At 48.9% G+C, this 12,814-nt stretch overlaps 1 protein-coding gene across 1 annotated transcript in view; it reads right to left on the bottom strand.

Annotated features, from left to right (window-relative positions):
• Window positions 1-12,814, bottom strand: part of large1 (LARGE xylosyl- and glucuronyltransferase 1) — a 126,501-nt gene that overhangs the window by 96,618 nt on the left and 17,069 nt on the right. The window contains exon 3 of the mRNA XM_061077494.1: window positions 855-1,041. Coding sequence (XP_060933477.1) covers window positions 855-960 — 106 coding nt within the window. The 5' untranslated portion in view covers window positions 961-1,041. The remainder of the gene's footprint in view (window positions 1-854; window positions 1,042-12,814) is intronic.

Genomic DNA, 12,814 nt, shown 5'->3' with positions numbered 1-12,814 from the left:
ACTCTTGTTAAGTGGTTGTTTGTTGTTGTTTCTCGTTCATGGTGTGGTTCTTGTTTTCATTTTTTAGGGTTCAGTTTTTATTCGTAATGTTCTTATTTTTTTAATGCTTGAGTTTCTAAAAGGGACAAGAAGTCCAATAATAAGCCTCCGTCTTCCTTATGTCCAAACACATTTCTATTTCGTTTTTTGTTTATATGAAAAAATGGAATTGCCTGAAAATATCGGACAATGGAAAATTTTACTTTACACTCTCACACACCTTTCTTAGGACCGGTTAGCTTGACTGTCATCTAGGTTTGATATTCGGCTAAATCAGCAAAAGATAAAATTCAGTGCTTTGTCATACATGTAGTGGGAAGAGCTTAATATTGCCCCCCCCCAAACTTTCTTCATAAGAATTATTGTGCTTTTTTTTTTTTTACAATAAGGATGCATTTAAATTATCTGTTCACCAGAGGCAGTAACACACATGTAATCAGTAATGCCGGCATCACAACACACTGAGTTTCACCAGTGTAAACACTTGTGAGTGAGCAACTGTGCACGGCAAGTGGTGGATACAGGACGACCAGAGACTTATATACAAGCCGTGCACACAGCAGACATGGAGACCAACATTACATGGGAGGAGTTCAGTGACCATACAGTGGGATGTGGAGTTAGCTGATACTGAAGCTTGAGTGGAAATAGGAACTAGCCATCTGTTAGTATTTAGAGCCATTTGATGACTGGTTATCATAAATGTTATGTATTAATGGATTTTTCCTCTACAGGAGGAAAATGAGCTGCTGTCGTGTTGACTGTCGTGGTGCAGATGTGTCGTTCCCTGAGCTTCTAAACACACTCACACTTACCTTGAAAGCTCCCAACTGACAGGTAAAGCCAGGTGAGTGTTGGGATGAAGACCAGGGCAAGGGAGGCCGCCAGGAACTTCCTGCGCCCGCGACACATTACCAGCATCCTCTGGACCAAAGCAAATGGAAAGAGAGGTGAAGTGACCTCTATGTGGGTAGCAGCTGTTGTCCAGGCTTATTCATGGCACTGGAAAAGAAGGCAGAGGAGGGAAAACTGGGTTAGAGGAGTAGACAGTCAGATCCTCTAGAGACGCAATTACAGCTCAGCACTAAGTGAAACACATCCGAAGGACCAGAGCAAAAAGACACATTCTGAATTATTCACCCAAGTTTCTGGAGGACAGTAATTATCATTGATTCTGAATGGATAAAAAAAGAGACATAAGGGCGACCCCATGGCCAAATGGTTAGGACACATACGCCTTAAGCAGCCAGTCCCTGGATTGATTCTCAGTGGGCCGGACCCTTTACTGAATCTCTTACCCCATTTTCTCTCCTACACTGTCACGATCTAATCTAAAAAGAAGCAGGTTTACAGGGGTCTGGGTTGACAGACAAAAGCAGACATGACTGAAAACATTTAAATATGTTTGTTTTTTTGGCTTGGACAAGGTCGCTACATTCCTGCACCTGTTCACGTGGTTTTCTCTGAAAGGACAAATGGCAGCGTGAGACCATTGAGAGCAAAATAATTCATAAAGTCATAACTGCAAAGACACTCAGTAGAGTTCATACCTCCACCAAGGCTCAACAGTCCCTGTTTGAAACCACATTTATATTCACTAGTTGGAATCTGCACCAAAAATACCAAATCTCCAACACTTTACAGAAAGAGAAAAATAAACCCTTGATCCGCTCTCTGATCCGGAACCACACCAATATTTAATGGGTTCTTCCTTGGGCCGCTACAAAATTCATGGCAATGGTTCAGTAGGTTCTGTGTAATCCTGCTAACAAACAAACAGACGAAAACAAAACCTCTTCAGTGGAGCTAATAATTCATATATAGTTATATACGGGATATGGCGGGGGGGTGGGGGTGGGGGGTACTTTTCTCAAATCTATTATGATTATGAGAAAATGAGAAAATGTTGGATATGCACACCAAATGTGGTCACAATGTATTGGTAAGATAATACCAATACTGCTTGTTTTATCGTGTCACTATTTCAGATCAAATTTAGTGGAGACAATCTGCAACAGATAGAGGATATATGCATAATTGGATCTGGAGCTTCCCAGAGATATGTAGTGTACTGCTTCAAGTGGTTATTATGACTGGGGCTACACTACAGAGTGGTTTTGAATAGGCTGTCAATTTACCAAAACTCAATCGTGATCTGCCCCCCCAAAAAACAAACTATATAATTAATAAAATCAATAGTGATGTGATTATATGGATTATGTGTCACGGGTATGGTGAGGACCCAAATGCAGCACAGGCAGACGAGATCTTAATTGGTAATGAACTTTATTTTTCACTGCAGTCTAAAACAGTTCTTAACAGTGGCAGGGTGAAAAGTCTTTGTTCCCAGTGATCTTCAGCGAGATCCGGCAAGGAGTGAGTCTGGTGTTGCTGAGTGGAGGCAAGGTCCACAGCAGGAGGATTACCTAGATGCAGACAGGTTCAGTGGTGAGCTGTGTAGCAGGCCGGAGCAGGTAGCAAGCAGGTAGCAAGCAGGTGGCAGGCAGGTAGCAGGCAGATAGCAGGCAGATAGCAGGCAGATAGCAGGTAGCAGGCCGGAGCAGGTAGCAGGCAGGTAGCAGGCAGATAGCAGGTAGCAGGCCGGAGCAGGTAGCAGGCAGGTAGCAGGCAGATAGCAGATAGCAGGCCGGAGCAGGTAGCAGGCAGGTAGCAGGCAGGTAGCAGGTAGCAGGCCGGAGCAGGTAGCAGGCAGGTAGCAGGTAGCAGGCCGGAGCAGGTAGCAGGCAGATAACAGGTAGCAGGCCGGAGAGAGAAATGCTGGAGGTCAGGCATTTACGCAAGACAATCTGGCACTGAAGCAGAGACAGGAGCAGGCTTATATGCAGCCAGGGCTGTCACAGGTGTGGAGAGTTGGCCTGATGAGGGGGCGTGGCTAACAGGTAGAGTGGAGCAGAGACAGAGGAGTGGAAAAATACCAGCAGACAGGAGATGAGCAGACTGTGACAGAACCCCCCCCTCAAGGGACAGCTCTCGACGTCCCAAGACGAATGGACCAAACCGGGTGGGAGGCGGGGGCCTGGAGGAGGGCTAATACTCGTCCGAGAGCCCAGTGTCCATCTCCAAGACCCTGGTCCCGGGGAGACTGTCGTCGCTGTCGTTTGGGGACTCCGACGGAGGATGTGGTCTGGGAGGTGGCCTGGTTCTGGACGTCTGGGTGGGGTTGCGTCGATGGAAATCCCTGATGATGGTGCGGTCCAAGATGTTCCTCCCAGGAACCCAGAACCTTTCTTCAGGGCCGTAACCCTCCCAGTCCACCAAGTACTGGAATCCCCTCCCACGCCGGCGAGACTGCATGATACGACGGACAGTGTAGGCGGGACCTCCATCGATGAGGCGAGGAGGCGGTGGAGGTGGTGTGGCAGGAACCAGGGCGCTCTCTTGGACCGGTTTAACCTTGGAGACATGAAACGTGGGATGAACCCGCATGGATCTAGGGAGTTTGAGCCTCACTGCCACTGGGTTGACGATCTCCTTTATCTCGAACGGGCCGATGAAGCGAGGAGCCAGTTTCTTGGATTCCACCCGGAGGGGAAGATCACGGGTGGAAAGCCAAACTTTCTGACCCGGCTGGTAGTCTGGGGCCTTGGAGCGGTGGCGATTGGCGGCCGCGGTGTAGCGGTCAGCGGCCCGGAGTAGAGCCGCCCTGGCTCGGGTCCAAGTCCTGCGACAACGGCGGATGAAGTCCTGGACAGAGGGGCAGGATGTTTCTTTCTCAAGTGCCGGAAAAAGCGGTGGTTGGAACCCATAGGTGCACTCAAAGGGGGAGAGACCGGTGGCGGAGCTGGTCAAGGTGTTGTGGGCGTATTCTACCCATAGAAGCTGTTCGGACCAAGAAGTAGGGTCTTGAGACGTCATGCAGCGTAGTGCCGTTTCCATCTCCTGATTCTTGCGTTCGGTCTGGCCGTTGGACTGGGGGTGGTACCCCGAGGACAGGCTGACGGTGGCTCCCAGGAGCGAGCAGAACTCCCTCCAGAATACTGAGGCGAACTGGGGACCCCGATCAGAGACCACGTCCACTGGGATGCCATGGAGACGGATGACGTGGAGGAGGAGTAGTTTAGCCGTCTCTTTGGCAGATGGGAGTTTGGGCAGGGGCACGAAATGTGCCATCTTGCTGAACCTATCTACCACCGTCAGGATAGTAGTGTTGCCGCTGGATGGTGGTAGACCGGTGACAAAGTCCAAAGAAATGTGCGACCAGGGACGATGAGGCACAGGCAGAGGATGTAGAAGACCGGCAGGGGCATGATGAGCCGGCTTGTGCTGGTTGCAGGTGGGACAGGCATTGACGAACCCCCGAATGTCCTCATCCAGTGACGTCCACCAGAACCGGCGCCGCACCACGTCCTTGGTCCGTTGGATCCCTGGATGACAGGTAAGTTGAGAGCTGTGGGCCCATTGTAGAACCTCGGACCGGAGGTCAGGCGGGACGAACAGACAGTTGGGAGGGCAAGCACTTGGTCCGGGCTGGTCTTGGGCGGCGACCCTGACCTTCTCCTCTATCTCCCAGGTGAGTGTGGCCACCAGACGGGAAGAAGGCAGGATAGTGTCTGGGTCGGTCCTGTCCCCCTCCTTTTCCGAGAACTGACGGGACAGGGCATCGGGCTTGACGTTGCGGGACCCCGGTCGATAGGAGAGGGAAAAGTTGAAGCGGGTCAGGAAGAGTGCCCATCGAGCCTGGCGGGAGTTCAGTCTTTTGGCGGACTGGAGGTACTCAAGGTTTTTATGGTCAGTCCATACCAGAAACGGCAGTTTAGTCCCCTCGAGCCAGTGTCGCCACTCTTCTAAAGCCAACTTGACGGCGAGGAGCTCTCGGTTTCCAATGTCATAATTCCTCTCTGCCGGGGTCAAACGTCGGGAATAGAATGCGCAGGGGTGCAACCTCTGGTCGGAGGCTGCTCTCTGGGACAAGACAGCCCCCACTCCCGAGTCGGAAGCGTCCACCTCGACCACGAACTGCCGTTCAGGGTCCGGTATTTGGAGGATGGGGGCCGAGGTGAATCGTGTCTTCAGGGCCAGAAAAGAGTCATTGGCGGCCGTGGACCAGAGAAACGGAACCTTGGAGGAGGTAAGAGCTGTGAGGGGGGCCGCCACCGAACTGTAGCCCCTGATGAACTTCCGGTAGAAGTTGGCGAAGCCCAGGAAACGTTGCAGCTGCTTGCGGGAATCAGGGGCGGGCCAAGTGGTGACGGCAGAAACCTTGGCTGAGTCCATCTCCACGGTCCCTCTCCCTACAACGTACCCCAGGAAGGAGACAGACGAGACGTGAAACTCACACTTCTCGGCCTTGATGAACAGGGAGTTTTCCAGCAGACGTTGGAGGACCTTCTGGACGTGATGTACATGTTCCTCTCTGGAGCGGGAGAAGATCAGAATGTCATCAAGGTACACGAAGACGACCTTGTTGAGCATGTCCCTGAGCACGTCGTTGACCAGAGCCTGGAAGACAGCAGGAGCGTTGGTGAGGCCGAAGGGCATCACCAGGTACTCGTAGTGACCAGTGGGGGTATTGAACGCAGTCTTCCACTCGTCCCCCTCGCGGATCCGGACCAGGTGGTAGGCGTTGCGCAGGTCAAGCTTGGTGAATATGGTGGCCCCCTCTAGGAGCTCGAAAGCTGAGGAGATGAGAGGCAGGGGGTACCGGTTCTTGATGGTAATGTCATTCAATCCACGATAATCAATGCAGGGGCGGAGTGTCTTGTCTTTCTTCTCCACGAAGAAGAAACCTGCTCCAGCCGGAGACGAGGAAGGGCGGATGATGCCTGCCGCTAGACCGTCATTGATATATGTCTCCATCGCCCCCCTCTCAGGAACGGACAGGGAATACAGGCGTCCTCTGGGCGGCGTGGCACCGGGCTGGAGGTTGATGGCACAGTCATAGGGCCGATGTGGGGGCAGGGAGGTTGCCTTGGCCTTACTGAAGACCTCCCTGAAGTCCAGATACTCAGCCGGGACCCCCAGCACATCGGTAGAAGAACTGGTCGTGGCAGAAGGTCGTGGTGTGGCGGCTTGCTTGAGGCAGACCTGGTGACACGATGAACTCCACCCCAGGATCGCCCCTGTGGTCCAATCAAGGTGTGGATTGTGACGTCGGAGCCATGGGAACCCCAGAAGGAGAGGATGACGAGGAGAGTGCAGGATGTGAAACTGGAGTGTTTCATGGTGGTTCCCGGAAATTAACATCCGTATAGGCACTGTCAGGTGGGTCACAGTTCCCAGAAGTCGGCCATCCAGAGCGTTGGTGGAAACTGGAGCTGGCAGGGGAATCTGACCGACACCCAGCTGCAGAGCTAGGTTAGAGTCCATAATGTTGGCATCAGAGCCAGAGTCAATGAGGGTGGCGAGGGTCTGGGATCCCTCAGGCAGTAGCAGGCGGACCTGGCACAGGGATCGTGGGCTGGAGGAGGAGCTAGATGTATGACTCACCAGGAACTCCTTCCTTCCTGATGAGCCCGACCTTTTAGCGGGCACCTGGAAATAAAGTGTCCCGCTTGGCCACAATACAGGCAGAGGCTCCCCTCGCGGCGTCTCCTCCTCTCTTCTGGAGTTAGACTGGCCCGACCCACCTGCATGGGTTCAGGCTCCCCTGAATACCGGCAGCCAGAAAGCATCGATACGTCGGAAGCCGCTGGTGAAGGGGCGGGCTGGCGTCGTCCTGCGAGCCCCTGATGTTTCTCCCGCTGTCTCGCTTGAATGCGACGGTCGATGCGGGACGCCAGCTCAATGATGCCGTCGACAGTGGTGGGAAGGTCGTATGAAATCAGTTCGTCTTTAATGTAGTCAGCGAGCCCCATCAGGAATGCGTCGCACTGGGCAGCCTGGTTCCACTCACTGGAGCTAGCCTGGGTGCGGAAGTGGATGGAGTAATCGGCCACTGAACGAGACCCTTGCTTCAGACCTAGAAGCCCTCCAGAAGCGTCCGGACCTCGGGAAGCTTCTCCGAACACTTTGCGGAGCTCAGCGGCGAAGGCTTGGAAAGTGGAGCACGCTGGAGTGCGACGCTCCCACTCGGCTGTTCCCCACAGCCGAGCGCGCCCCGTCAGATGATTCACGGTGAACGCCACCCTGGCGTCTTCCGAAGCGAAGGTGTGGGGCTGGAGGGCAAACAGGATGGAACAGTTCGTGAGGAAAGGGCGGCAGCCCTCCGCGTCTCCGGCGTAGCGTTCAGGAACCCCCACACGAGGCTCCGAGGCGGAAGCAGAGGCAGCCGGGACTGGTAGAGGCTGGACTGGTTCTGGAGGCAGAGGGACAGCTTGAGCAAAAGCTGCGGCGAGTTGTTGGACCTGCGAGGCTAGCAAGGTAAACGCCTGCTCCTGCTTAGTCACCGCCAGTCGAACATCTGCTGAGTTCGAAAGCAGCAGCGCCTCGTGGTGCTGGAGCATCGCCTCTACCTTCTCCAGGCGATCCATCGGCGTGTGCGCTGGGTCCATGTCTGGCCAGATTGTACTGTCACGGGTATGGTGAGGACCCAAATGCAGCACAGGCAGACGAGATCTTAATTGGTAATGAACTTTATTTTTCACTGCAGTCTAAAACAGTTCTTAACAGTGGCAGGGTGAAAAGTCTTTGTTCCCAGTGATCTTCAGCGAGATCCGGCAAGGAGTGAGTCTGGTGTTGCTGAGTGGAGGCAAGGTCCACAGCAGGAGGATTACCTAGATGCAGACAGGTTCAGTGGTGAGCTGTGTAGCAGGCCGGAGCAGGTAGCAAGCAGGTAGCAAGCAGGTGGCAGGCAGGTAGCAGGCAGATAGCAGGCAGATAGCAGGCAGATAGCAGGTAGCAGGCCGGAGCAGGTAGCAGGCAGGTAGCAGGCAGATAGCAGGTAGCAGGCCGGAGCAGGTAGCAGGCAGGTAGCAGGCAGATAGCAGGTAGCAGGCCGGAGCAGGTAGCAGGCAGGTAGCAGGCAGGTAGCAGGTAGCAGGCCGGAGCAGGTAGCAGGCAGGTAGCAGGCAGGTAGCAGGTAGCAGGCCGGAGCAGGTAGCAGGCAGATAACAGGTAGCAGGCCGGAGAGAGAAATGCTGGAGGTCAGGCATTTACGCAAGACAATCTGGCACTGAAGCAGAGACAGGAGCAGGCTTATATGCAGCCAGGGCTGTCACAGGTGTGGAGAGTTGGCCTGATGAGGGGGCGTGGCTAACAGGTAGAGTGGAGCAGAGACAGAGGAGTGGAAAAATACCAGCAGACAGGAGATGAGCAGACTGTGACATTATGTTGACGCTCTCTACATCAATGCACTTAGGCTTGTGTGGTAAAAAACTCTGATTATAGCCTTTACAGAATCAGGGTTGCCAGCTTCCGGGTGGCCACTGCATCCAGGTACATTACTCAGTGACGGTCTACAGACATTCTGCTCCATCTTTATAAAAGTCCTGCTGCATTAATATTTATGCTTCTTTTGCAACAATGAAGTTAAAACACAGCGTTGCATCATAATCTGTGGGAAGTTCTCTCCCGTCTGCAGGATAGTGTGTCTGCCCATCTCTGTCTCCCTTCAGAGAAACAAAAATTATCACATTTATTTAGTTATTTTTTCAATGTGTTAAAAAACAAGTCTCATAAACTCTTGCAAATCAAACAAACACAAAGTAGACTTCAGTAATAACCACCTAGGTGTTTATTGTTAACGTGTAAAGTGAGTGCATGTCAGCGGGGGAGGAGGGGGGGCATGAGCCAGGGTAATACAGCACGGTAAAGGATACCGGATTCATAACGTGCGTTTGTGCTAATCCTCTAGTCCTGTTGCAACTTTCACATTTGCATCTCCAGCTGCAGATTGATTTCTTTTGCCAAAATTGGATGAATAAAAAATGGATATATGCATTAATAAGATAAAAAACAACGTGGACAAAATCAATGGGATTTTATACCACCCTGATTACACTAACCCAATGTGGGGTTAGACATGACCATTCAGATGAGTGTTTCCATGGAGTTTCTCAAGCTCTATAAATAAAATATGTAGTATTTAGATTAAGCACTCGTAAAATCATAACTACAATCACGGAGCAGTTGAACCGTTTTTAACCTACCCACCCAGTCTGAAGAGATATTCATCTCGTTATTAAATGTTGCATATAATATCAAGCAGTCACACATCAATCCAACCTGATGACCTAAGCCGATTCGTCAATTTCTGTGGCATGGGCAGGGCGCATAGTGCAGAAGTCTCATTAGATCATATTAGCTGAAATCCTCATTCCGTTTTCGACCACATTTGTCCAATTACCCGGCCGACCTCAGACGCTACCCAAACAGCAGGGATGAAACATAATACCTCCGGCTGGCACTGCAGAGGCTGGCGCATACACAAGCCGGGATGCCAATTATCATAGTGTCACTCTCTCAAAGCTTACTGAATCTTAGAGATATTGTATCGTTGCCTGGGCTGTGTGGAGAGCACCAAGTGAGACAGGGTTAAACGAGGCTATAGAGGAGATTAAACCAGGGTTTGACAGCCACTGCTTTGATATGCTGTGAATCGTTTCAGCTGCTCCCTAGCCTTTGACCCCCGTGTGATATTAGCTTTTACTGGACGCTCGTGATCTAAATTGCAAATATTACACTTAAGACATTTATTACCACATCCAAGGGAGGTGTTGGACCGCAGGGAAGGCAGCTGCAGTCATGGAGGGATGCAGGGAGAAAAGGCATTAGGTTGCTGTCAGCGAAGTTTACCTCCTTTAGGTAGTTTTCTGTATTACTGGGTCTTTATGTCTCCATGTGGTACTGGGCCATGCTTCTTGGCTCAGTTTACAATCAAATGTCATTCACTGTGTACAATACTTTAGTGGAGTCTGTGCCATATAAGGATATTTGGGTTTATATGGGCCCTGCAGAGGACAGCCTTCAGAGCTGGGTGGCATTACACAGAGTTGGCTTGTATTGCTTCATTTCTTTCTTCCTCGATACTTTGAGCACCAATAAAACTGCTTCTGCTTTAAGACTTTTGGTTCTACTGAAAACTTCTTCAAGCACTTCACTGGATTTTTCATCCCAGCTGCATGAGGGAAGACGCAGGAGCTGAGCTTGAAGTTTAGCAGCAGACCGAAAGACATTTTCGGCCTTTGTAGCCAAGGTGTGACATGGTGCCATTAGCGGCCACAGCTTTACAAAAGTATAGCACGTCAGGAAACAGACAGGGGTATATCGAAGCACCATCACAGCCCTCTATTCAGAACACCTCAAACGCTACACTTGGTTTTACAGTATGGAAACAGGTTAAACCAGCTATTGCGAAAATTGACCGGCTGAAATAAAACACTGGAGTACATGAGCAATCAGGTACGTTCAGCCACTCCCCCAGTCACTGAATCACAGCCTTCAAACTCTGTGGGAGGACCATGAGGCTCATATCACTGCTTGTAACATGACAGAGCCAATCTTTGTAAAACTCACACACACATGTATAATATGAAGGGCCGGAATTGAATACTATCTTTTCCTCATCTTCCCCGGTCCACAACATAACATGATATCCATAGGCTGCCTTCATATCTTTGGTGACTGCTAGAGATGCCAATAACAAGCCTTCCCTCATGGCTCATCGGGAAGTTGAGACAAACGTAATTTTATCTCCACAACTCAATATTAAATTGCCGTGTGTTGACACTAAAAGTGATGAGCAATGATTACAGGGCAATGTTTTATTGGTGAAAAAAAGGCCATGGGGAAAAACGCTGAGAGCGTTTGATTGAATCATCAGCTGTGAAGGAAGGCACTGCAGTGAAGCTGGGAAATGGTCAAAGGTGGCAGATTTACACAGGCTCCAAACATTTTCATGAGAAATAGAAGAAGAATGATGGCCAAATGCACCTAATTCCACAATAAGGCCCCATTTCAATTTAACTTGAGGTCCATTCAAAGTTAAAATCATGAATAGCGTTCCTCTGGACTTTTATTTTTAACCAAAGAAAGAGTCCCTATCCAAACAGACCACACTGTGTTGGGTGGATTATGTGGGATATTGTGGAGAGAATGCTTGCATGCAAAGCGAGAATCCATCACTTTTTTTTTCAATTTGCCATTTAATTGACAAGCAACGTCTAGAGGCCACATGAGTAATGACTCCTTGCAAAAATTAGGTTGGGGTGATTGGGTCAAAAAAATAACAAATACTAATATGATTGACCTGTGTTTCTTATTCTACTCATTACCAAAAGTTAAATTCTGGTTTATTTTAATAGTGGCTATGATTACTCACTAACATTAACCAAGTATTGAAACAAACCATTATTTTTTTTTTCTAACAGAAGCCTTAACCTATATAACCAAACTTTAAATTAAGCTATGTTCAAAGTACATCTTTATTCCTTGTCAAGTAAATGTCTGCTATTTTCTCATGTTTTTATTCGCCCTCAGCTTTAAGTTTCCCCACCTGCTGGTTTAACTCCACCACCACTACCCGAGTCTAGACTGTGAGATCCTGTCCCGCCTCTTACATGAGCCTACTGATCTAATGCTTAATGGAGATGCTTCACTTCGATGGAGCCACATCCCGAGAGCCTTTCTCTGTTGCAACCTGAATACATTTTGTTGGACGTGTGCAGCTGATCTCTCTTTACTGTAGCAGATTAGAAAACTGCCATGCAAATTATTTTCTGGAAGAGTGATTTCTAATAGTTTTGAAAAGCACCGACAAACATGATTTGTGGCTGGGACACAAGATTAGGAAACATCAACATGGTCTATAAGTACTGAGAATTGATGTAAATAACAAATTTAACTTCATCTTATTGAGATAGAGAAATAGACAGATCTCAAGAGTATTAATATGTGAGGAAATCTTCACTGGTGTCATCAGGCTTTTCTGAACACAAGAATGTGTTGCTCTATATTGATCAGGTGTCTTTTCATGATATTTGGCTAAATTTCATTTTGCATTTCCAAGAAACATAACAGGTCTGAGACCTGACCAGGACAGAATGGACAAACCCAAGGCAGGACCCAAGAGTAAGACTAAGGACATGAATTTAATTCATAATAAAAATACATGTCTTCTAATAACAAAACACTAAGCATTTGTCAGTCTGGTGCCTGTCATATCACAATTTTATGTTGCAAAAACATAGGAAATCTAGTTGTTGTACATGCTCAAAGAAGGTCCCACTTTGCACTCAACGTTCAACCACCTTGGGCGGTGCTCCTTAGTCTTAAATGTATATTTACTTTAATTTACATTTTCAGAAGTTTTGAATCAATTTAGAATAGGGAGAACTGAGGGGTCATATTGTGAAAAACTGAAAATATTGAGTAAAAGATTATTTGAGTTTGAGGTGACACAAGACGATGGACAGGGGCTCAATAACTAAATCAAATAGTAATAATTATAGACTTTATTTTTATAGCAGCTTTCCAAAACAAGGTTTACAAAGTGCTTTAGATGATAAAAAACCACAGGAATCACATAAGTGTAATCCCAAGAACAGTATCAATAGAGGAGTATAACAAACAGTCTATTATTCTATTATAGTCTATCAAGGTGTGTTTTAAGAAGAGTCTTGAAGAAGGTAATACATTTCAGGCAGGTTGTTCCAAAGTCTCGGGGCTTGAATGGCAAATGCTCTGTCAATACGAGATAATAAGAGATGACTTAAAGGACAACCCTGTCAGGTGGTGGTAAAAGTGCACTGCTTGTCCTAACTGAGCCTAAGATCCACTCCATGTCATCGAAAGGCTTTTTCTGGATCTAAGGATATTGCAGATTCTGACACGGACACCATGGACGGATGGTAGATCACATTAAAAAGGCATCTTGGGT

This window comes from Limanda limanda, chromosome 1, assembly GCF_963576545.1.
Source record: "Limanda limanda chromosome 1, fLimLim1.1, whole genome shotgun sequence".
Classification (NCBI taxonomy): Eukaryota; Metazoa; Chordata; class Actinopteri; order Pleuronectiformes; family Pleuronectidae; genus Limanda; species Limanda limanda.
The sequence above is the reverse complement of the archived record's forward strand: the minus strand, read 5'-3'. Positions and strand labels throughout refer to the sequence as shown.